A 26,052-nucleotide genomic window follows, 5' to 3' on the forward strand; every position below is an offset into this window, starting at 1 on the left:
TTGCTAGCTCCCTCCTTAACATTGATATTTAATGCATCTCTTGCTGTTGGTTCTGTGCCGGACGGCATGAAGTTAGCACATGTCACGCCGGTATTCAAGGCTGGAAATCCTCAAGATCCGGGAAATTATCGCCCTGTGTCTCTCCTGCCAATTGTGTCGAAGCTGTTAGAACGAATTGTCCATAGACAACTATCCTCATTTCTGGACAAGGAGAATTTGTACCCTCCCTGTCAGTTTGGCTTTAGACGTCAACATTCAACGGAAGACGCTCTAGTTTTCGTCACGGACACGTTTGTTCGCGCTCGCGATGCCGGACAAATTACTGGTGCTGTGCTCGTGGATATGTCCAAAGCATTTGACAAGGTCAGGCACCAAGTGCTCATTAATGATTTGTTTGAGCTTGGCATATCTGGTTCAGCATTAGTTTGGTTTGCCGACTATTTGTCCAATCGTCGCCAAATAGTGCACATTGCTGAGAACTATAGCCCTCCTTTCCCCTGCATGTGTGGCGTTCCCCAGGGCTCTGTTCTTGGTCCGCTGCTTTTTGTACTCTATGTTCGTTCGATCCAGTCCATTGTCTCCGAGTTTTGTGTGAAAGTTATTCAATTTGCTGACGATATTCTATTGTATGTTTGCGGTACGCAGAAGAATGCGCTTAGCAACTCCCTGTCTGCAGCTGTCTCAGCCATTAGTACCTGGCTGTCAAACCGCAATTTAATTCTAAATGCTCGGAAGACACAAGTGCTCTTCCTGTCTACGCCACATATTACTGACCACCAATTTGCAGTCTACTGCCATGGAGTGCAGCTCAAGCAAGTGACATGTGCAAAGTACCTTGGAATACATTTGGACCAGGATCTTTCTTGGAGCACTCAAGTTGATTCTATGGTCTCCAAACTAGCCAGTAAAATTGGTATTCTGTTCCGAAATCGACACAATATTCCGCTGACTTGCCGAGAAACCTTCGTAAAGTGCCTAGTGTTGCCAGATTTTCTATATGCATCAAATTGTTTTTCTGCTGGCCTTTCCTTAACCCAGTTAGGTAGGCTTGAACGAATGCTAAAGCGAGCTTTGCGTTCAGTGTACGATACTGGTTTTTGTAGCCCATCAAGCCCTTTATTTGCGAGACTTGGTCTAGATCGTTTGGCAACCATGTATTGCAAGAAATTACTGTATCTGACGTGGCGCTGTTTGGAAGGCCGCTGTAGTGTCACATTAAGTCAAATGTTCGAGCGTTTAAATAATGGTCTTGCAACGCGCAGCCTTGTATCACGCACTCTTAAGTTGCCCATGCTCAGAACTGCCTTTGCCCGTCATGGCGCTTCCTTCCAATGTGCTAAGCTGTGGAATGATTTGCACCCTCTAGCTCGCTGTGTGGATAACTCCGCCCGTTTTAAGAAACTGTTACCCCAATGCCTTGCTTTTTCACGCTAGTAATTATGACTTTCAGCTATGCAAAATGCGAACATGATCACCTATCCAATACCGGTAGTCTATTATTATATTAATTATTCATATCTTTTTGCATCTTTCCCTCGAGTGGGTCTATTGTTATTAGGCAATTGTCTGTTATAGTCACCACTATAAATAAAAATCCAATCCAATCCAAAAAGTCGTCGGTGAATCAAAACATGGTCACGTGACTACTGTATACATGTTGTGTCAGAAGTATCAAACGTTGGAAACAACAATCAACAAAAAGAAAGAGAGCAGAAAAGGAAAATCTGAAAACAACAATTTGACATTGTGTGAGACACCAGTATCCAAATATTGTGTAAGAAAAAGTACTTGCAGGACGACATGAATGGCAATTATTTTTAGATGTACATGCATGCATTGGATGATGAAATGTTTTTACTCAATTCTGTTGGGACACATTTCTTCAACGTGAAGACTGGACGTGATGCGTTGCCCACTGTTTTGGTAGTACCCTTCGTACATTGTTTTGCCACTGTTGCGTGCTAGTTTAGTGGTGATGCGCAATGGACCTGCAGTATTGATATGACACACACCACTGATTGCTCCTGGAAGTATGGTGCGAACAACACCATTTCCCGACTCCAAACCTGACACACCACTTCTAATAGGACCAGGATCTTGACAGTCTGTGTTGTTGATGAGAATAGAGATAGTGAATGTACTCCATGATGAGTAATGATATGATCCAAACGTTGCAGTGTACATGATACGTAGCACAGTGTCCGCTCTGGTCTTGTTGTAAATTACATTCATTGGGTAAACATTACTGGTTCCTGTTTCTTGCCGGAATGTTTTCCATGCAACAATACCGCACTGTACACACGACAGTAGAAATAAACACATATCAAAACAAAGTCATTAGAAATGCATTCTATTGTAAATGCTCATACGCACAACCATGACTATTCCGCAATATGGCTACTATGTGCACAGCCTTTCAAAAAAGATTTTTTTGTGAATAATTATAATGGTATCTAGGTACACACTATGTACCCGTTGAGTCCTTTCATTTTATTGCAAAAACACTAATCCATGAGCAGCAAAGTGTAGCATCCAAATTTCAACTGAATAGAATGGTATCGTATAACAAAACACAAGTTGCCAAGACGAAGGACGTTAACACAAATGAAGAGAAAAAGAAAGAAAAAGAACATCAATAAGCCAACCTCCACAATCAGCACTTCGGAAGAAAACCAGGCGGAATACCCAAAACCAACATGGAACGAATCCAATCATAGTACAACTAACTTCAGACAAGAACAATCAAAATCCAGACCTCTAAATGTGATGTAAACTGCCATTGTCTCTCAGCCACTCACAGGCGGCCCTCACTCAACCACCGCCAACTCCCGGAGTGCGTTGACTGGTCGGTGGTGCGAAGATCTAGCTCCGAGAATGCACATAATAGCTGACCGTAATAGTGCAAAGGCCAGGCGACAGCATACATATGTCGTCATTGTAGATGGACAACACTACAACAATACAAGTCTGGAGGTAGCCATTGCAGGCTTCGTGTTCAAGCTCTGCGAGTGCTCTACTGCAAGCATGCACGCATGCGCACACTATACAGATGTACATGATTACATCACTACATCTCCCCCTTCAAATAAAAAAAGAAGAAGAAGAAATCAAAATAAAGGAACAAGGTGAAGAAGGAAAAGCCAATTAATTGAAGAGAAAAAAAAACAGAAGAAAAGAAGGAAAAAACCGAAGCGAATGCGCATGCCATGCGCCAGTCATTCAAAACTGCAAATCACTGAGAAAAAACAACAAAAACAAAAACACAACCACACTACATACTACCGACAAGCGGCTGTGAACGAGGGAAAGGGAAGGAGGAAGAAAACTAAAAACTTCAGCACAAAAAGCGGAAAAATGGTCTCTACGTGTCCATGGACACACTGTCCTACAGCAGCAGCAGTCATCCATAAGCCGCTCTGGCCTTCTCTGTAAGGGTTACCTGACGTCCAGAACGGGTTTTCATGCTATCATTAAATCGCTTGGGAGACGCACTGCCTAGTGGACTGGTCTGATCCCTGCAGACATCGCTAGGAGAAACTGGACGAGGCGAAAAACACGCGGATGAGGCGTCAGCAAGTGCAGTACGCGTGAGAGGGGCCTCAGCTTCCTTTGACGCTGGCACTAATGGCTCACTACCTGTCGCCGATTGTGGTGCGGCTGGGCTAGTCGGAACCGGAACACTAACAGGAGGCGTGGACAGCGGTGACTTGGGTACGGAGGCAACAAACTCAGGCCAATCAGACGATGCAGCAGCAGGTGAGACCAATTCTCTGACATGTTGGCGGTTACGAAGCAGAATCCGGACACCGTCCATTACTCCCACTTGCCTCCCGTACTGGTCCACCACGGTCCACGGCTTGGCTGGATCATTGTATCCGTCGTGTATGATCACCCGCTTGCCCGCCTGCAGATGTGGCAAGGCCTTCACTCCCCGACGAGCGTCATGATCACGGGCCATTGCGGCCTTGGCTCTGAGCTGGATGCTGGGGTTGACACTGCGGGGAGGGATCACGGTAGAAACTCTGCTACGCAATGGGCAAGAGAAAGGAGCCTCATTTGGAGAGGTTCCCAACATGCCGTGTCGAGAATGTCGGACGTCGAACAGAACCTGGTTCAGTTGTCGACGGAAAGTAAATGTGGCTTCAGTGCCACCATTCGTTCCTTGACGCACGGACTCTAACGAATATTCGAACCTAGGTGACGAATCAGCATTCGTTTCGTATCCGTACGCGTGGTGCGAAAGGTCCCTAAATGCTCGACCTGGAGACGTATTGATTAGTGAATTATCTTTTCATGGTCTGTTTGACGTCTCGATGATGCCTAGACCACGTGTCGGCTGAGGCCAACAAGTCTCCTGAACACTTTCCTCATATTTGGAATTGTGTTTTTTTCCTGTTGATTATCTGAGTGCGAAATGAAACATTACCCAGTATGCTATTGTACAAACCAGCAATTTCATTTTTACTGTTTAGTTTCTTATCAGTATAGGAGTGCAGTACGGTGTCCTGGAGAAGGAAACTGATCATTCGGATTTCATCCGGCTGCAAGAACGATCCCAGCACCGAGATGAGCCGTGGCCTACGTATACAGTCAAACGCTTTTGACATATCAATACCTAGGATATCCAGTGCACAGCGATAGCGTTGGCATCGAGCCGCCAACCATCGGTATGACCACACAACGTCTTTGGCGCTTTTGCTGCGGCGGAAACCACTCTGTTTGTGTGCAACAAAGTTGTTGACGTCCTTGTTGATCCTCCGCAGCACAATCAATGATAGAATCTTCCTGAGGGCTGTGAGTAAAACCACGGGCCGTAGTTGAGCGACTGGTCCCCTTGATTTACCAGGCTTTTGTAACGGATTAAGTGACCCACTACCCATGCTGTTCAGGGGTAGGCCTGTCTCGACGGTAGAGTTGAGGAGCTGGGCGATATTGGAGTAGAGGAGGGCAGGTGAGTACTTTAGCAGCTCCCCTGGCATGTTACCTGTCATTATTCAACTTTCCAGCTGCCTGTGTCACCTCTGCCTCAGAAATGGGCCACTCAAGCCGGCGGAACTGAATACTGCAATCCTGGTCGGCAAGGCCCGGCCGCCACAGCAACAGTGCAACAGGCTCTGGCGTGTACAGCTTAGAAAAGTTGTCGGTGATTTGGATGGCTACTGAGACTGGCTGTATTACTTGTCTACCTGTTTCATCATGCACAGTGATAGGCTATTGTTTCTGTCGCTGGAGTAAATGGACTGCATGAAACATGTGTGCTGTATCATTATTTGCTTCTACTTCCCTCGCCCGAGCCTCCAGCTCATTCGATGCTAGTTCCTTTGCTAGCAGCCGTACTGCGGGCTGTACTCCCATCCGCTAAGGGCCCGTCATTCCCCACTCTCCGCGGCACACCCCTAGGTGACTCGTTGTCTCCTGTTCTTTTCATTGTGTACCTTGACGGTGCGCTGGCAGATGTTCGGCCTCTTATTCTACAACGTCCCCCTGCCGATATCTCCCTGGGGTTACTAACTGGAACTGCCTACGCCGACGATGTTGATTTCATGACTACTGATGGTGAAAGGCTGTGGACCCTCCTTCCAACCATATCCAACAAGCTCCTCGAATGGGATTTGAAAGTGAATGAGACAAAAACAGAGCACACGCACATCGAACAGCACACTGATCGCATCGAGTAGGAGTGGCGAACCACCAAGAAACTCGGGTCCCTATTAGGTGATGCCGAGGATATGCTAGGGCGACAGCAACTGGCAACTGTTGCCTTTGGCAAACTCTGGACGCTGTGGATCAGTAGGTCGCTAGTCTCGGAGGATCTCCGCATCCGGCTTTAAAATGCCTTTGTACTCCCTGTACTCTGCTACAATTGTGCAACATGGGCACGAACGAAACAGCAGCTGAGCCGTATCGAGGCCTTCCACCGAAAACAGCTGAGGGCGTAAATCGGCTTTGTGTTCCCGAATCGGTTTAGGAATGGGAGGATCTATGAGCGTACCGGCGCGGTTCCTCTCAGTACAATCATCTTGAAAGCTAGGGGTAGGCCCTTTGGGCAAGTCCTCCGGCTCCCGGCTGACTCCCCACCATCACTGGCCATGGGAGCGTACTTCGCAGAGCCTCGTACAGCGGGCTGGAGGAGACGACGACCCAGACACACACTGCTACAGACACTTGCACATGAATTCACAATTATTGTATTTGCTCGTTCGAATTTATTTGTATTTTGTTTCTCTCACCTTTCACTATTCCCGAGTTGATCACGTACGTGCGTGCTCCACTCTACTGCAGTTACAGTCAGGTACTCTACATGCAGTCGAGTCGATTCTATTGTGTATCTGCATGTCTCCTTGACAATATCTGTCCAGCTCTAAATAATTAGAATTAAATTCCTTCTCTCTTCTCTCTCTCTTCTTCTTTTCGATTTATATATTTTCGCTTCTCTCAGTTATTTTTGTTTTGTTTGTATTTTGTACAACTAGTTTCGGTACGCTATCGCTCTATCTGCATGATGCGATGCAGTTTATGGATGTCGTCACTCCTTGGGGCGCCGTGCCTGCACCTTTGGGGCGCAGTGCACCGGATCCGCAGTGACCTCTACGATGTACGCCAGAGCTAGGCATCTCTTTTGGCTTCATGTTTCCTTTTGCGTTGCCAGCTTTTCTGCTTGAGGCTACATGTACACGTGTCGCTCTTTGCCTTTCAGAACTATTGCAGATTCAGTTTTATTCCACTTTGTAAAGAACAAGAACAAGTAATGGTTGGAAGGAAATCTTGTCTACAATTTCGTTGCCTAAACGGCTTATCATGCAATGTACCTTCACATTGGAGTCCATCTCCCTGGTAACCGTCCGTGCACGTACATGAAAACGATCCAACAGTGTTAGTACAGTTAGCGTGTTCATGACAGGGTGATGGTGTGTAGGTACACTCGTTGATATCTGTAGACCGGATATACAACAAACGTCGAGCTATTATGATTAATTAGCAAAAACACATTAAGCCTGAAGGGTCGTTATTGTGTGGTAAAGCTCAAATATTTATTTCGGTTGCCTGTGCTCTTCACCGATCGCTTTTCCTAGTTTGGTGTCGAATAATACAGGTCCCAGTGCTTCTATTTTATCTTGACACATATTCAACACAAGATAGAATTGGGGATATTTTTACAACAAGAGTGACCGGACGTTTCTGTATATCAAGGTAATTGCGTAATTTATTTCTCACTAGAATGTTAACTTCACATAGACGACCATCACCATAGTATCCAGTATCACACTTGCTCTTACACTTGAATTACCTTGACATAAGCGACCGTTTCCATCAAACCCAGTGTTACATTCGCAACCAAACGATCCATGCGTGTTCAAACATATGGCAGTAGCAGGATCCGCACAATTGTTGAGTGATGCATCCGAGCACTCGTCGATATCTGCAATACAGATACACGTCAAGTAGGACAACTGGCTGATCTTGATTTAAGCACTAGGTGAAAAGATTTGGCCTTCCTAGTTTGGTTACAGAGTGCCAGCTCTTTGTTACACACGGCCATCAAACATTCGATAGGTATTATTTTTATGATGTATATCATGTAAGAGCAAAACAAACTGAGCAAGAGTGTGCTAATCCGCAGCTAGCTGGTAGTACATGGTATTGAGTGGGAAATACAAATACAGAGCATAAATAAACCTGTTACAGTAAGATTCCACGACATAAGCGTCTGTTGATGTCCAATTTTCAGAATTAGAACGTTTCACGTCGGACAATGCACGCCAATATCATGCGCTGGAAGACGCCTTCATCGCTCGATTTGTGTTTTTCCTCCCTTTCAACGAATAATTCAAATGTTAATCACGGTCCTGTACTTTCTTAGTGCAAATGGAGTGAAAACCTATCGATTTAACGACGCTACAGACTCGCGGTGCATCAATTGTAGATATCCGGTGTCATGGCATGCCGTGTGCCGTTGAGGAAGGCAGACCCACCTTCATTTTAAATCTCAATTTCAGTAGCTAACCAGAAGCATTTAAGACATCCAAGTGTGTATTCAGTACAATAATAGATATATTACGCTTTACTTAAAAAAATTGCACTTGCCACTCCTTTGCTGGACCATAGGAATTGTTTAACTTTGCAGACAGCGCTCATTCGCAAACGCGACCGTAATCGGCAAATGATCACTTTCAACAATTTCGATCAATAATGTCTCCTGGAGATTTGTCGGTATCTATTATAAAGATGTTTGGAAACAACTATCCATAAGTAGCGAATAACTGTTTTGAACCATTAATACATGAACTCACCTGTTTGGCACTGCCGTCCAGTAAGGCCCGGTTCACAGTGGCATGTGGGTATCGTTTGTATACTGTTGTGAAGACACGTGCCGCCTACCCCACAAGGTAATGTATCTGGTGCTAAGTCTGTGGGGCACGTTGTATTGCGAGCTTAGAACACGGATAGGAGAAAAAGCATTTGTAGGCAAATAAAGACCGATGGATTAAAGAGGACACGTCAATGTAACAGGATAAGAATTAGTCGATGGCAGTCATGCACTATGGCGCCTTTCAGTACAGTTACACGATCCCTGCTACAGGGAATTTCCCCCCCCCCCCCTCCCGACCTGTCCTCACGCCACAATCATTAGACAGACCATTGGGTTTTCTTCAAAGTGGTGTAACAAATACGTCTGACAAATAAACGAAAACAAAATTGAATCAAGGAAAACGGTGTGGCATAAGTTATTCGATAGAGTTCACCAAAGTAAATCAGGTTTTCCTTGCTCCAATTGAATATTTTCCTCGGCGCACCGTCTGAAAACATAATCATAGCCAATAACACAGAAATGGGCCTCAACCAGCGAAAACAGCCCTCAGGGTCAAATTTTTCAAAATTTCTTTTTGGTTAGAAATTTGTTGAAACACATCTACTGAAGGACCTCAGCCAAGAAAAAGTTCAATATTCCGATTCAAAACCGGTTTATACACCAATATACAAGGCGTACTCCAAATTGGTGCAATGTATGTATACGATGTACGTGTACAATAAATATTCAGCATTCTATTGTCGGTAGGCAGCTTGAATACTTTTGAAATAGTGCAGTAAGCAGCTAGAATGACAAAGAATAGCTGAAGAGTGCGGGGACATGATCGACTTATTATTTTGCAGCTGCATCCTGCGTGGAGTCATTCCGCAATGTCTTCCATTTCTTCCTCCGCATCTGACGACACGACGTCGCTGCCGTCACTAGCCCCAGACTCAGAATTTATCTCAGGTGATGACTCCTCATCCATAGGCAATGTCGGAACCAAAGAACGTTTCATCATCACTCTGAACTTCAGCGGCTACTTCAGCATCCACTCCCCACCAGGCTCGAGCTAGCTGTACACAATGACTTCCGTGTGTGCTCCGTGAACACCTATGGCGTCCGCAGGCATCGCAACAAGATCAAGGAACACTCGAGTCGCCACTCGACACAACTTCAACTAACTAACTTCAAATAAATTCAAGCAAGGAGTTCAAGAAGAACTCGTCGCGCTGTTCGCAGCACGATCAAAAAATCGTTGAATGTCACAAATCGACCTTTTTCTTGAAAAAATTACGAAACCTCTAAGGGTCGTTTTCGCTGATTTCGGCTCAAATACTAAATACATACCCACGCAGGTCTTCAAACTATTCACCAGCCTCAGGTTGAAGTTGAGAAGCAACTCCAGTACAATATCTCCGAGTGTTGATATTTTCAACTCGTCCAATTGCAATTTGGTGACAAGTGGTGCGGTAGCGTAGGCCAGTGCCTCCGTAGGACTAGCACCAGCCAATATCAGCCATTGCTCAAGGCAGTTGTATGGTGGTGGCGAGGTGAGTTCAACTGAAGTCACACAGAACACAATTACAGAGAGAAGAGAGATAATGTATTAGAGGTGACTGTTTTGACAGCCGAAATCACAGTGGTACCAATGTTATCTTGGGCAGTGTTTGATTTGCCGAACATCAATCAGAGAGCGTGTGTGGGCAGGCGTGTGTTTACCACCATATTGCCAGGTGTGTCTTTACCGCCATATTTATCGAACAAAAGTATGGTTCAGAATTGACTGAATTTTCCAATTGTTATTCACCTTAGGGCCAGGTTCCACTGCGGCTCCGCGGCTCCGCTGCTCCGCGGCACTTGGCTGCATGCCGCGGAGCAGCGCGGTTCCACTGTCACTCGCCATTCGCGGTACCGTGGTCGTGGTCCACACTTTTTGATGACGTTTCACCTGCCTGCGCGCGCGAAATCAAACAAATCCTTGTGTTCTGGCCTGCGCAACGAATTAAAATTTGAATTTTAAAATTCTGGCGTACAAAACAATGCAAAGTACGGGAAACAGGTGGAGCCGCGACCGCGGCTCGCAGTTTTTGGTCAAGAATCGTAGCAAAAGCTCGCGATGAGCCGCGGACTCGCTGCTCCAGCTCGAGCCGCGGTCACTATGGGAATGATGACGTTTCAAGCCGCGAAAGACGAGCAGCGGGGCAGTGGAGCCGCAGTGGAACCCGGCCCTAACCGAGATCTAGAAAAGGCCTTTTCGAGTTTAAGCACTGGTGCAATTTTTCCTTGGACTATTCTATGTTGATGATTTTTCTTTCTCCTTGCCAAATTTCAAGTGCAAGCCTGGTCAGGTTGTGTCCTTCGTATTGCAATCTGTTCATGTGATGTGCTATTCCTAAAGCGTGTGAACGATAGTTACCTTAAGAGAGCATGTCTGAGAATACCAAAGTATGTGTGCAAGTGGATCTGTCCGATTTCGCTCAAAGTTTGCAGGTAGGTTCCCTTTGTGGTGTGGATGGATTGTGCAAAGCCCTTGAAAAAGTTTCTGAAGGGAATCTTGAAATTTGCCTACCCCTCAAAAATGGCCGAAATATCACATTATTTCTGGGTCTAGAAACGAGTCACGCCACAGCGTATCCGAACAAGCTATGAACAAAACTCCATCAAGCCAACATTGCCTCACCTTAGAAGAGATCCTGGAGCAGTACCGCTTAGCCATGCCAGGATCCCAGAAGACGAGGTCCATCACCCCCTTACGCCACAAATGATCGTCTTGAAAATAGCCAATTTACAAGCACTGGCAAAACAGCCAGCTACATCCTCAATAGGCCCGAACGACACACCGGCAGATAGTATAGTAGAACACCTCTTCTAGCGATGTGGATATGTCTCCCATCTTCCTTTTGGGGTTTCTTGAAATAAACTTTTTTGAATTTTTCCACTCGACCATGCTGAAATACTAACGAAATCATAACTGCGCAGGAAATCTCGCCCTCCGCGACGTCTCCTCACCGTTTCCTACTCCAACAATACTCCCAAGGCCGCAGAACAAAGTGTATTGTTGACTCTGACAAGGAAAAGCAGCGGTGATCACTTGTCACCCCAAACGACAACCTTCTCCTTGCGCCACCAATATTCTTTTGCGACTGTTGATGCAAAAGGGACTGAAGTCCTGAGCGCAGTTTTTGAATTTTACTACAAGAGGCACGGTGAAGTCAAGTGCCTTGTGACGCAAGAATGCCAAGTCTCGTGGATCTCCGTGATCACGGCTCACAAGATTTCAGAGTAACCTTCGTAAAGTGCGCTTGTTACTCGCCTTGCAACGCCCGTTGGCCTGGAAGTGATCACGCTTGTGTTGTTACTACTACTACTAGTTACTGCGCTCAAGAACCATGAGAACACGCTGACCGTGTTGTAGGCCTACGAAACGGGACTTTCCCTGACCATGTAGGTCGAAGACCAGTGAAAATGATGATGAAATCACATTCTTTATGACGTAAGAAATCTGTCATGCAGTTCACGCGACAAGTGCGTGCAGCCAGTGCTGCTCGCGTGCCAGTCAACACAAAGCGACCGAGCTAGCAGCTTTCGTCGAGCATCGACATGAAAACAAGGGACTTTTGCTGTTGGACTATGTTCGGGATTGCAGGAGGTAAGTGTGAAAGATGAATAACTCTCCATGCTGTACGAGGGGCATATTTCAACGGCTTGCTGCCATTTCAACACTCCTAGGACAGTTTGTGGGGGTTCTCAGCAGATCAAGCAGGAAATGCAGCTCATCTTACCTCTGCCATCATGGTGTGTTCCGAGTAGCGTTCCAGACACGTTCGCGATCGATGGCCGCTTGTCGTGATCCAGGAAGCGTCGTCCTACGTCACAGAGCACGCGATCTCACGGTGCATCTTGCAATAAAATTCAAAAACTGCTCTCAGGACTTTAGTCACTTTTGCATCAACAGTCGCACAAAAAATTATTGGTGGCGCAAGGAGAAGCTTGTCGTTTGGAGTGACAAGTGATCACCGCTGCTTTTCCTTGTCAGAGTTAACAATACACTTTGTTCTGCGGCCTTGGGATTAGTGTTGGAGTAGAAATTGCTGAGGAGACGCCGCGGAGGGGCGAGCTTTCCTGCGCATGTATGACTTTGGCCGTATTTCAGCATGGTCGAGTGGAAAAATTCAAAAACGTTTATTTCAAGAAAACCCCTAAAGGAAGATGGGAGACATGTCCTCAGCGCTAGAAGAGGTGTTCTACTATCTGCCTGTGTATAGTTCTGGCCAATTGAGGACATTAGCTGGCTGTTTTGCCAGTGCTTGTAAATTGGCTATTTTCAAGACAATCATTTGTGGCGTCAGGGGGTGATTGTAATAGTTTTACCTTGACACTTCTTGCTTGTCTTATGGTAACACCTTGTGTTCCTACTATTCTCACTCCTGCGGTTCTCACCTTTCTTTTGCTTTATAACCTCTGGTTTGAACATCATTCGACGAATTCTCCAATCAATCAAGTCTATACTGCTACACTGGTAGCTTGAGGATGGTTGAGATCATCGTTTGCCCCTTGACGTGCCTTGTGCTCCTGGCCGCTACTATACGCCGCTTTCCGTGAGATCCGCCGCGCTCGGGACAACGTGGCTGCTACAGTTGGACGACATCAATTACCTGCTACATCAAGCTCAAGTCCTCCGGATCTAGCCCCGTGTCGATCGCGTTCTCTCTCCCAGACAAGCCCGAGCGTCAAACGCGTTACCAGAGAACCGAATGTTTTCCATGGCAACCCTTTCGAGTTCAAAGAATGGGTATTTACGGTCGAGTTAGCCTTGAAGTGCTCACCTCAAGGTGACCCGGAGAGCCAAGTTAACTTTGCGGCTAGCTACCTCGCTGGGAATGAGCGTCTTTGGCTAATTTCTTCCCTGGAAGCAGGTGAGCAATTTTCGGATTGGCATTCTTTGAAAAGCGCCCTAGCGCGAGTGTATGGCCCGCACTATGATGGGGAAAGAGTGCGGTTGGATATGTTCTCTATCCAACAGCGTGGGTCAATTGAATCGTACGTAACGGAGTTTTCTCGGCTAAGTTTACAGGTGCCGGAACTTGACGAACTCTCCAGAGCCTTGCTATTTGTCAACGGCCTGCACGGTAACATGCGGACCTTGGTAGTGAAGGAACACCCCACTACACTGTCAGCCGCCGTTCAGTCAGCGCTAGCAGTCGCCTCAGACAGCCGATTTCAGCGCAGACCACCACTGGCGACCGCGCCGGGATTCGCACCACCATCAGGTAGCAAAAAGCTAACAAAACTAAGCCCCGAGGAACGTGAGACATTACGAGCCCAGGGGGGCTGCTTCGCATGTCGTCGACCAGGCCATATGGCCCAGAATTGCCCGCAGCATCGAGATCACCCAAACGGTGGACGTCAGTAAGGCCGATGCGATTACTGACGCAGCAAGAAAAGGCATCACCTGCGTGTAGTGTGTGCTCCGTCTCTACCCGTAACCGATTCAGTAGCCTCGCTGTGGAGGATGTTGACGATGATGCTGAATGCTCCGAAGCCAATTTCAAGCGAGATGTTACACCAACTATTGAGGCCCAGGTTACCAGCGTCAATGTGGAAACGGAACATGAGCTCCTGCGTGTAGAAGGCAAAATCAACGGTCGTCGCGCGCTTATGTTAATAGATTCGGGCTCGACCCATGATTTCATTGCCGAACAGTTTGCCAGGAGAGTTAACCTGCCAACCGAAATTGGCTCGGAAAACCTGAATGTCACGCTGGCTGATGGAGCATCAAGCTCGTTTCCCATGGAGACGACCCATGAATTGAAGGTTATCGTAGGCGACTTCAGCGATAACCAAACCTTCACGGTGTTCCCCCTTCATCGCTATGACGCTATATTGGGGAAACCTTGGTTAACGCGTAACAATCCAGACATAAACTTCCGGACGAATGAAGTCAGGTTGAACTCGAATGGTTTGCCTTGTGCGTCGCCCAGTCAAAGCGAACCGACCGCTCCTGTGGAGGCGATGTTCATATCTGGTCGTCAGGCTAGGCATGCCCTTAGGAGTGGAGACGAAGGTGTTCTGGCGTGGGTCAGCGTAGAAGACGGCATTGGCAAGGAACCTCCCGACAAATCCACTCAGAACGAGCACCCAGATCTCAAGGCCATGTTCCGTGACTATGACGATCTTTTCCCGGATGATCTGCCAGCTAGACTCCCACCAGAGAGGTCTGTAGACCACGAAATCCGCCTGGAGGAAGGCTCATCACCCCCATCGCGACCTGCCTATCGCCTGCCCAGGCCAGAAATGGAGGAATTGAAGAAACAGCTCACAGAACTCTTGAAAAAGGGTTTCGTAGAACCAAGTAAGTCCCCCTTTGGTGCACCGGTGTTTTTTGTCAAGAAAGCTGATGGTTCGTTACGCATGGTCTGCGATTGGAGGGAGCTAAACAAGATAACTGTTAAGAACAAGGCGTGCTTGCCCAATGTGGATGATTTATTCGATACCGTACAGGGCGCTAGGTACTTCACGAAACTAGACCTCCGATCAGGGTATAATCAGATTCGCATTCAAGCTGAGGACGTGCCCAAAACCGCGATTAACACTCTCTTTGGGCATTACCAATTTAGGGTCATGGGATTTGGTCTCACCAATGCACCGGCAACATTTCAATCCATGATGAATACGATTCTTCAACCATATCTGAGGGAGTTCGTAGTCGTGTTCCTAGATGACATACTCATCTTCAGCAAAACGTGGTCGGAGCATATGCAGCATGTCCGGTCGGTATTGAGCGTGCTCCGGGACAACCAGTTATTTTGCAAACGGTCAAAATGTGAATTTGGCGTGGAGAGTGTGCGGTTCCTGGGACATTGCATCGATGGACTACACATCGCCCCTGACCCAGACAAGATTGCCGCAGTAAAGGTCTGGCCCGCTCCGACTTCCGTCACAGAGGTGAGGCAATTTCTTGGATTTACGAATTATTTTAGGCGATTCATAGATCAATACTCATCGCTCTCTAAGAACTTAGAGGAGATAACGGGAAAACATGCACGATTCGAGTGGAACAGCTCTCGGCAACATGCCTTTGAATCGCTAAAGCATGCCTTGTTGAATGCGCCCCTATTGCGGCTGGCTGATGTGAACCGACCATTCAGAGTGGTAACAGATGCAAGCGATTTCGCCTTGGGATGTGTTCTTCTCCAAGAACTAGAGGAAGATGCCTGGCATCCAGTGGCTTATGCTAGCCGAAAATTGTCTGCTGCGGAACAGAATTATACAGCTACAGAAAGAGAAACATTGGCCGTAGTGTTTGCGCTAAAGACCTGGCGCATCTACCTCTTTCAACACCTTGAGGTCATTACAGACAACATGGCGGTAGTTTATCTGAAAACAAAACCAAGCATTACAAAGAGAGAGGCGCGATGGGTTGAATTCCTAGCTGACTATAACTACACAGTCCGTCACAGACCCGGCAGAGAGAACCCTGCAGATCCCCTTTCGCGTCGCCCAGATCTCCATGAGAGTAACCTCGTGGAGAATGCAGTACCACGTTTGAATGCTATTGAGTATGCTTTAGCAATGAATGATGACGTGTCCAATACAATATCAGATGCCTACCAGAGAGACAAAGAGCTAACTCCCATCATAGAAAGATTGAAGCATTCTCTCCGAGATAATTTGCATGATCGCTATTATTGGGACGAATCCACTGATCGCTTGTACCTCAAGGCATCCCCCAATAACCGGTTGTGCATACCACAGTGCGGTGTCCGGTTAAAGCTCATTCAAGAACACCATGAGTGTGCAACGGCTGGCCACCCGGGTCGTGATCGAACGTACTTCCGCCTAGCACGTTTTTTCTACTGGCCCCGAATGGGTCTCGATATCAAGAGATTTGTCAAAACCTGTGATCTCTGCCAGCGAACGAAGGGAGGTCAGCCACGAACAGGGCTTCTCCAGTCACTTCCAATACCTAATAGTCCTTGGCAGGATATCTCAATGGATTTTATTGTTGGATTGCCCCTTACTTCTCGTGGCTTCGACGCAATTTACACCTTTGTGGACCGACTTACGAAATGCGTACATCTTGTTCCAACAAACTCGAAGATTGATGCTAAGGGCAGCGCTCAACTGTACATTCAAAACGTGTTTCGTCTGCACGGGCTGAGCTCAACCATTGTTTCCGATCGCGATCCACGATTCACTGCAGCTTTTTTCAAAGAAGTATTCTCTCAGCTAGGAACTAAATTGGCATTCAGCACTGCTAACCACCCTCAAACGGATGGTTTGACAGAGAGAGTTAACCGGCAAGTGGGAGATGTTCTAAGAGCATTTGTGAACTTGAGACAGGACAATTGGGATTCGCTTCTACCACTCTGCGAGTTTGCAATAAATAGTTCACAACAGTCATCTGTAGCTAATACACCGTTCTATCTGAACTATGGGTTTGACCCTAAGTCCCCTCCCGAATTCATTCTTACGGGAGGGGAAAGGAGTGATTCGGTCGATTGGCTTCATGAGCAGGAAGCCGCACTAAGGATAGCTCGAGATGCTATGGTCGACGCCCAGGCAAGGCAAGCTCTATACGCAGACCAGACGAGAACGCACAGTGATTTGAAGGTTGGTGATAGCGTTCTTGTCTACAGAGACTTTCTACTGACCCCGGAAGCTCGTGGCCAGCCCTCTCGGAAGTTGCAACCCAAGTGGTTTGGTCCGTATCGTATCCAGGCTAAGATTGGAGCGAATGCTTTTCGCTTGGAACTACCCCGTGAACTTCGCTGCCATCCCGTGTTTAATGTCACTGCTCTTAAACGCTACGAAGAGAACACGATTCCTGGAAGACACCAACCCCCGCCTCCGCCCTTCACAGATCTAGATGGACACACACGCTATGTTGTCGAAGCCGTTTTGAATCACCGACACCGCAGTGGTGAGCAACACTTCCTGGTGCATTGGAAGGGTTACCCCAGCAGCGAAGCTACGTGGGAGCCCGCTGGCAACCTATGTGATGAGTCTGGTCGGAATATTAAACCGCTGCAGAACTATCTAGCCTCACAACGACAGCAACCTTGATCTAACTGGGCTGAGCCATATGCATCTCTTACAGAGATAGTTAATAATTATGTTATAGACTGATATAGTTTTGCGTCATCTCCTTGTGAGAGTGATGAAGTTGAGTTGGATTACACTTCAATGTGGTTATGCATGTGCATGAGTGATTATTTAATATTCCCCTTTCCACAATTGCATCTCCTAACTGGATTGTGTTATCTAATAGAACCTTGGGCTTCCTATGGGGCCGGGAGAGTGTAATAGTTTTACCTTGACACTTCTTGCTTGTCTTATGGTAACACCTTGTGTTCCTACTATTCTCACTCCTGCGGTTCTCACCTTTCTTTTGCTTTATAACCTCTGGTTTGAACATCATTCGACGAATTCTCCAATCAATCAAGTCTATACTGTTACAGTGATGGACCTCGTCTTCTGGGATCCTGGCGTGGCTAAGCGGTACTGCTCCAGGAACTCTTCTAAGGTGAGGCAATGTTGGCTTGATGGAGTTTTGTTCATAGCTTGTTCGGATACGCTGTGGCGTGACTCGTTTCTAGACCCATAAATACTGTGATATTTCGGCCATTTTCGAGGGGTATGCAAATTTCAAGGTTCCCTTCAGACATTTTTTCAAGGGCTTTGCACAATCAATCCACACCACAAAGGGAACCTACCTGCAAATTTTGAGCGAAATCGGAGAGAACCACTTGCACACATACTTTGGTATTCTCAGACATGCTCTCTTAACAGAGAATGAAAACAGTTTCTGACAGCCTACTATGTTATTACCCTAAATGTTAAGTTCAAAATCCAGCAAGTCCGCGTACAGTTGTAACAAGGAGCACAAACTGCAGGAGTACAAACCTCAGGCTCTTCAACACCAACATCTGGAGAAAATTCTTTACAGGGTTGGTAGAGGGTCTACTGGCGGGCAAACACAACTCCTCATGTGCCGACAATGTGCTAATGGTCTACAGGGAACACCGTGACGTAAGCATGATTTGATGATAGTGATATTGAGCATTCGTGATGAGTATTTCTATAATCAACAAACGGTGAGACTTAGATCTATGTGCCGTCGTCCTAAAACTGGAACAACATCTATTCTACTGTCACTCATCACGAGACAATACATGCGAGTGACGTAGGTTAACAGTGAGGTTTTGCATTCTTTAATTCGGCAAAAAGATTCGCCACGCAGGAGCAAGGTCGGTAATGCACACGAAGATTCGGCGTGTTTGTTCGGAAAAAGCTCACTTTGCGGAAAACATTTTTCGGATGCATTTTCTTGTAGAAGAGCGCTAGCGCGTGATTTACTCAAAGAGGTTTCTTATCTCGGCATAGCTTGGAAGGCGTCTTTGGCGACATGGCATTGTCAGCTACCTCTGATTACTCTTCTCCACTGCCTCTCTATTCTCGCTCTACATATACTGGCACACACAGAGACATAGACAGCAATAGCGACACTACACAAACTGAAGGGTAGTTGGCCGCAGGCAGATGTGAACTGGATAACGAGTGAGGTATAGAAGCAAGGACTGAGAACAGAGTGTCTCAGATAGGATAGGCGTATCAGTGGATAGCAGAAATAGGCCATGATGCAGAACCACTTGGGACCATCACATTAATTTTCTTGACCGAGCCAGCCGGGAAAAAACCCTCTCGCCGACGGACGCAGTTGTGAGGGAAAAAACCGCGTGTATATCTCCAATGGCGATTATGCATCATGTAGGCATGGCAAGCACATCACGGCCAAAAAAAACAAAAAAACAAAGAAAATATGCGCAGAAATGAACGGTGGGAGGGCAGGGACACTGGTGAGACTCAAAAACTGACTGAAGAAGTCAGAAAAGAAGCGACAATAAAGAACACACCAGATGCCATATTTGCAACTGAAAATATTTCGCGAGAAATCATTTCTCGCGTACTTCACTGCGCTCGGCCGGCGAGAAATACAACCTCTCTTTCGCCTGGAGTGTTCTCACCGTCATCTGTGTGGCGGAAAAGACTAGGGCGACACCCATAAAAATTGACTTGGCCATGGAGTTGGTTCTTCTGAGAAGACTGAGAAGGCAGGTTTGGCCCTCGACTCTTTGGCCGATCAAAGTTCGTTGGAATAAGCAAGAAAAGGAGCACGGGACAGGACGTTGCTGGGGCTGAGGCTCACGAAATAAAAACACATCATTTTCGACTTTCAAAACAAACGTTGGTGCGAAAATTCGACATTTTGATGTTCAACAAATGACCGAAGAACGATGTACCGAAATTCAGAATGCGAAACCTCAATAATGCCTTATGTTTTTATAAAACCTACCTTGATTTTCACTGTCATTGACTGCAGTGGTGGGAGCAACGTCATGAGCAGCTGCACCGCTCACAATGAATTCATGCCATTGAAGGATACACAGAAGGCACAGTGTAATCGGGATATTCCCGAGTCTAACCATGGTGGAATTGTCCTTAATGATCGCTCGTTTCCACACAACAATTGCAATCAGATAACAGGGATAAATCCAAGTTTGTTACAGAGGGTCGAAAGGCGAATGGCGGAGAATATTCATCAATAGTTCCTTATCAATCGTCATGCTGCAGCGGCGACTGTTCATGTCAGCATGCAGACATCGATGCGTCACATAACCCCCCGTATAGCAAAAGATCTGGTGGCCTCGTGCGTGCCAGTACTGCATGGATACTTTGTATGGCGACACAGCGCTACCTCGAAACAATCCTAAACACCGTCCTTAGGGATATCAACGGATTTCCAGAATATTCTCGCATCCATCGATACAGTATGGTAGAGACAGTAAGAGCAGCGCACGTCCAAACGGAACTCCGTTCTGCTGTGCAGCTCCCCTGTTCACACGCAAACATGGTAGTGACCTCGGATGTGTTTACGATAGCAAATATTTGTGCTGACGTGATGTATCCTTGTTCACTGAGCCGAGAGTGCCAGTAACCTGGCATATGGCTATGATAGCAACTTTCGTGTGTTGACGTAATATCCACAGAGCCGAGATTCTCAACAACGAACAACTGAATGTGCGCAGATACAATACCACTCATTGATGACAGGCAGCTGTTTCGGATCGGTAAAAAGCTTGCACTGCACGTATTTTGTATGTGTCATATCCTAGACAACACATGTCAGGCTTACTCAAAATAGAGCGTCTCAAAGAGATATTTACATCTTCCGATGTCAACAGCTGGATCTCATTATGTAGCACACACACCTAAATCCAGTATGTTATAATAATAGTGTTCACCATTTATCGCTGTGTTAGTACGTATTGCACGTTTGTATGAGCGCGGAGTCATGCGTTTTCTTTCCACTCCCTGTATAAATCGTGCTTTGGTTTTCCGAATAATTCTAGACACCCAGTTTTCTTAACGTTAACTGTTGAGATATTGTACATGGTTAGCGTTCACGCTATTTTCCACGGTCGGCCTGTGCCGTTTTTTGTGTGGGGAGACATGGCATTTTACCTTTCACGCGCTAAATCCAACGGTCACTCTCTCACACACACACGCACTCAATTATACATGTATGCAACACACACACGCACTGGCATACACAAAGTCATACGCTCATCACAGAACAAATGAACAACTGCATGGGACAGCCACAGACACGCTGGTGGCACTCTTGTATCCAGAACATAGACAGAAAACATCCAGCAAAAACCAACACCTAGAGGATGACATCGTTGTTCAAGGCGGATTAAACAGAAAAGTGCTACAATCGACAGAGCACCCGCAAATACCACGCCATGCACAATTTATAACCTATACTGTCGCAGCAATATCGCGACATCTATCACACAGAGTAACCCAGCATTGTTATTGTCATGACCCCTGTGAGGAACCATACAAAGCTCCTCATTGGAATGGAGGGTGGGAAAACAAGGAAAACAAAAGATGAGGAACTGCGGCGTACCAGTAGCCCAAAACACATCGCTTCGGAAAAGTCTCAAAACATCAGTTGAGCCTGAGAAGACCGAGGAAGATTGTGCCTGAAGAGCACCACTTCTAGTGCACTCCAGATACAAAAAATAACCAGGCCCAATTCATCAGCCAGCTGTTCCGGCTATCCGCTGTATTGTCATATATTTTCCCTTGGTTCTGTTTTACCATTGCGTTCTCTGCTGCACTGCGCACTTCAGTATAGATCATAAAGAAGTATGAAAACGTGCGGTGACTCTCTGCTTCCTTTTTCGGCAAACCAATCGTGAACACCAGATAGCAGTGTGATGCCAGTCGTCAGTCGGCCAAAATGTCAAGTCACGTAGGCCGAAAGGGACAGGGCCCAGCCTTGGGAGCTTTAATAATCACACTAAATGTTCCTAAAATCCGAGCAGTTTTGATCCTCAAGGGTTGTTTGGATTTGCTGCGCTCGTTCATTCCTCTACATGTATGTTGCACTAATACAGAATGATGATACTAGGTCCCACAACCATAAACACAGTACTACGACGGAGAAATGTCCTAGCATTGTTGTACTGCGTGAAAGTAACACACAATTGCACTTAGGAATTCCCTGGTATTTTGTGGCCTCTATATATGATAGAGAGCTACACATAATTATTACACAGCAATGAATCAAACAAGTCTCATTCCGCTGTAACTCCGAGTTTCCTGTCAAAACATTTCATCAGACAGCATATGACCAAGACTAAACAATCACTAGAATATATACGGAGAGGGGGAGAAGGGGGCAAAGGTGATGGAGGTACATTTCAATAGCGCGAGGAAAAGGGATGACAAAATCAGCGTATGATAGAGAGCTATATATTACTCAATTAATCTAAACAGCTTAGGCGGAGGACTGGATATTCCATACGTATCATAATATTTGTCATTAAAAGTTTGGGAGGCTTACGTGTAGTAGTGGACCAAATATCATGCTGGGCAGCTCACTAGAACAGTGATTTAAAGCATAGGAAGTGTAGATGTACTGGGTGTAAGGAATTAGGTTATAAATATTATTTGTACTACCAGCGTGTTTGCGGGCTCATATTTATAATTATATATCTGTGTGGGTGTGTGCGTGCACGTGTGTGTGTGCGTGTGTGTGCATGCGTGTGTGCGTGTGTGTGTGTACGTGTGTGCGTGTGTGTATGTGTGCGTGCGTGTGTGCGTGTGTGTGTGTGGGTGTATGTGTGTGTGAGGGAGGTTCACTGCACGTCAAAGCAGCGAACCGAAGTTCACAACACGAAGTGGACAGGCTACGTGCCCCTGTCATAGCAAATGACCAAGTTGGACAGGGAGGTTTTGGCACATGTCAGACAACTTCAAACGGGCAAGAACCCGATAACACGAAAGCTTACGCAATATTTCTTATATCATTTCAAGGTTGGGAGGTTTATTAGTGTGACCAACATCATGCTGGTTGGTTAAGTTACATTATTTTATTATTCTTATTATACTTGAAGTATTAACAAGCACAGTGATTGAAAGTGGTGTAGGTGTACGGGTACCCAGTATGGGGCATGAGAGGTTATTATCAGTTCCGGTTTGTTTAATGTATGAGCCTGTTCGCGTGTCCATGTTCATAATTATCTGTGTGTATGGGGGGGGGGGGGAGGGGTTCTGATTCGCGTAACCACATGAGAAGAATGCGGAACTTTACTAACGCCACGTTGATCTCATTCCCTTCTAGTTCTTTTAGAACATTGATGTCTACATGGAAACGGCAGGTAGTTGATAGGCTACCTGCACTGTCAGCAAATGACCAAAATGGGCAGCGAGGTTTTGCCAGGTCTCAGACCAACTCACTCGTTACTGTACTACAGTCAACTTTGCGTATAAAGACACTTGCCCGGGCATCGGAAAAGTGTTATTTTTCGTTGGCTGAGCGTAGTGAATGAAACGAAAAATGTATTTTTTTGCCAGTTATTTCACCATAGTTACGGCACCAGGATTGCGTCAGCTGGTTTTTTGTCAGTGTTCTCAAACTTTTCTCTTCACCGTGGTCTTTCTCTTTTCGTTGTAATTTGCATTTTGTTCGTCCGTGGAAGAGCTTGACCATGCCACAAACGAGAAGTAAAAACTCGCTGGCAAGCGTGTCGCTTGCACCCCTGGTTCAAATCCCAGTTCCACCCAGATAAAAGCGGACCCGGTCCGCCTCACCTGGGGCTGTGGGCACGGTCCCAAAGCGTATCCGTGCTGGCAACGTCGAGGAGCAAGTACCTGCCCCGGATCCTGTCATGATGGATTCCCGGGAAGTTGCCGGCTCCCCGCCAGCTTGGTTCGCGCAGGCCTTCGGACAGTTGTCAGAGGAGATCCTGGACGTCAAGAGGGAGATGGGGGCTGCGCGGGCTGAGCTGGCAACCTCCAAGTCGAACCAGGTCACGTTGAAGCAAGCTGGCCTGCAAAAACAATTCGACGTAAACCAAACTGTGCTTGATGGCGTGGAAGGAGCGCTCATTCAACTGCGATCAGGTCATGACGCAGCAGCATACCTAGCAAAATGTGAGGCGACCCTGACCCTCCGCCAGAAGCATCTCCGGATTGCGGACGCTTACGATTGGAAAACAGTCGAAGTATATGAAAACGGTGTGCTGGGTGACGGGATGGCAGATGACAAGAGGATTGCTGAGGTGGCCGCCACAGCACGGCGGATAGCAGCACGTCCTGATAGCACGTGGGAGCATCAGCAGCGGAATGTTCGCACCCCATGCCAGCAGTATAATGTCGCGGCCGCCTGCACAGTTCGGCCGAAGAAGAACTGGCTTCGGGGCGTTCGGAGACGGAGGCGGAGTTCTGGGCTCTGCTATGCCTGTGGACAGGTGGGTTACATGGCCAGAGTATGCCCCAGCCAGCAGCGTAGTCCTCAGCAACACCAACCGTGACTTGGTGGAGCAGCCAATGGGCAATTCGGCGGCCCCAGCATCTTCATCAGCGGCAGCAGCCCTCATGCCAGCCCAGCACCCACAATAAGATAAGTGTGCACGGGCGGCTTAAGCCATGTGCTAGTTTTTGGCGTGGTATTGGTGCGTCAGGGTTTGGATTGAAGATTATTGGGTGTGGTTATTTTTGGGTTTCACTGCCCTTCCTCCTCCAAAGGTCATCTGTAATTCCCCTTCTGTTTTCTCCCATGCTGAGCTTGTGTTCTCCCATATACGGGATTTATGTTTGTCGGGTGCCATTGAGAAAGCCCTGCTGGCGAGCCTAGTTGTGGTCAGTCCTTTGGGTGTGGTTCCAAAGAAAAATGGGAAGCTGCGCCTAATATTAGATCTGAGGTATGTTAATCAATTCCAGCGGATATGCATTTCTCTTTTGAAGATCTTCATGTCATTCCCCAGTTATGTCAGTCCGAGTGCTTTATGTTCACATTTGACTTGGAGGAGGCATAGTTATTGTATTTTTCTTGTCTTGGAAAGTAATGGTGTAGATTTATATGGGCTGGGCTTGATCCTATGCGCAAATGATGAGTGCTAGCGGAGTGCTGTCACTACAGTCTATGGAGGGCATGCATTTGTGTGTGAGGCTCCCTGTGAGCAAAGGTGTGGAACACTTGGTGATCTGCATGCCTATGGGAGGCAGAGCTGGAGCTCCCTGGGAGCGTGTGTGTCATTCCCACCTGGTGGGCAGGTTGTGCATGTGTTTTCCCAAGGGGACAATGTGCGACGGGACATTGGGTTATCTGCATGCCAATTAGAGGCAGGCCTTGAGCTCCCTGGGAGAGGGTTGGTCATCCCCACTTGGTGGTTATTTTGTGCATGTGTTTGCCCAAAGGGACAATGTGCTACGGGATGCTGTTGTCTGCGGGGGTCGGGATTGTTTGTGGTTCGGAAGCCTACGGAATGAGCTGCTACCATTGTAACAGGTTTAATCAAACTTGAAAAGTAAGAGGCCTGGTTGAGCGTGCCTCGACCAGTTATATGCAAAATGTGATAGTATACATGTGGCAATGGCGCCAATGAAGGTGCTAATAGACAGGCGTAAGACGCATGAGGTGCGAGGGAGTGTAAAGTTATAGAGAACAGAGGAAAACTGTTACATCATCCCCCTCCTATGGAGAGGAAGGTGCTTATAACCCAAATGCTCAAGTGGAATAGAGTACAATAAGCGCAAACACGTGCGAGACGAAAAAAGGCTTCGCACTGAAGTAACACAATAAGACGACTTAAACTCCATGCAAATAAAGTGTAATAAGCTCAACAAATGTGTAAGGTGAAACTAGAAGTTCAACTGCAAAACTCAGCGGGCAGAAGCCAAGGTTTTGTACTTCTGAAGTGGAACAATGTCATTACCAGATTCATCCAACAAATAATGTTCAGGCTCCCAAGTGGCATCAGAGTAGCCTTGCCACTTGACTAGGTACTGAAGCTGATTCTGCCGGCGGCGGTGACTGAGAATGTTCTCCACCACATAGCGGGCATGACCATCAAGGTCCGTGATAGGCGGAGGCGTAGGCTGTCTCCTATTAGGAATAGCGTTCTTCTCGTAGGCACGGAGTGCCGACACATTAAATACCGGGTGACAGCGGCTGGTATGAGGCAACTTGAGCTTGTAGGCATTCGGGCCGACCACATGGGTTATAGGAAAGGGGCCAAACCACTTGGGGCGTAATTTATGGGATGGTCGGTCCCGAGCTTCAGGAGTCAGGAGGAAATCCCGGTAGACCATTACCAAATCTCCCACCTTCAGCTTTCCCTCGACCCTTGTCCGATCTGCATAGAAGGCCTGACGAGCTTGAGCTGCCACTAGCGCATCTT

General features: G+C 46.9%; 2 protein-coding genes across 2 annotated transcripts in view; one reads left to right on the forward strand and one right to left on the reverse strand.

The window, feature by feature from the left end:
- The window catches only part of LOC135824791 (uncharacterized), a 117,098-nt gene that overhangs the window by 41,014 nt on the left and 50,032 nt on the right, over positions 1–26,052 (forward strand). The window lies entirely within an intron of this gene.
- On the reverse strand, positions 1,599–20,105 carry LOC135824505 (fibrillin-1-like). Its single transcript, XM_065337240.1, has 6 exons — positions 19,650–20,105; positions 9,641–9,853; positions 8,292–8,432; positions 7,289–7,420; positions 6,810–6,932; positions 1,599–2,292 (listed from the first exon to the last, which is right to left on the reverse strand). The coding sequence occupies exons 1-6, from the start codon at positions 19,780–19,782 to the stop codon at positions 2,243–2,245; spliced, it is 792 nt and encodes a 263-aa protein (XP_065193312.1). The 5' UTR covers positions 19,783–20,105; the 3' UTR covers positions 1,599–2,242.

This window comes from Sycon ciliatum, chromosome 9 (assembly GCF_964019385.1).
Source record: "Sycon ciliatum chromosome 9, ocSycCili1.1, whole genome shotgun sequence".
NCBI lineage: Eukaryota > Metazoa > Porifera > Calcarea > Leucosolenida > Sycettidae > Sycon > Sycon ciliatum.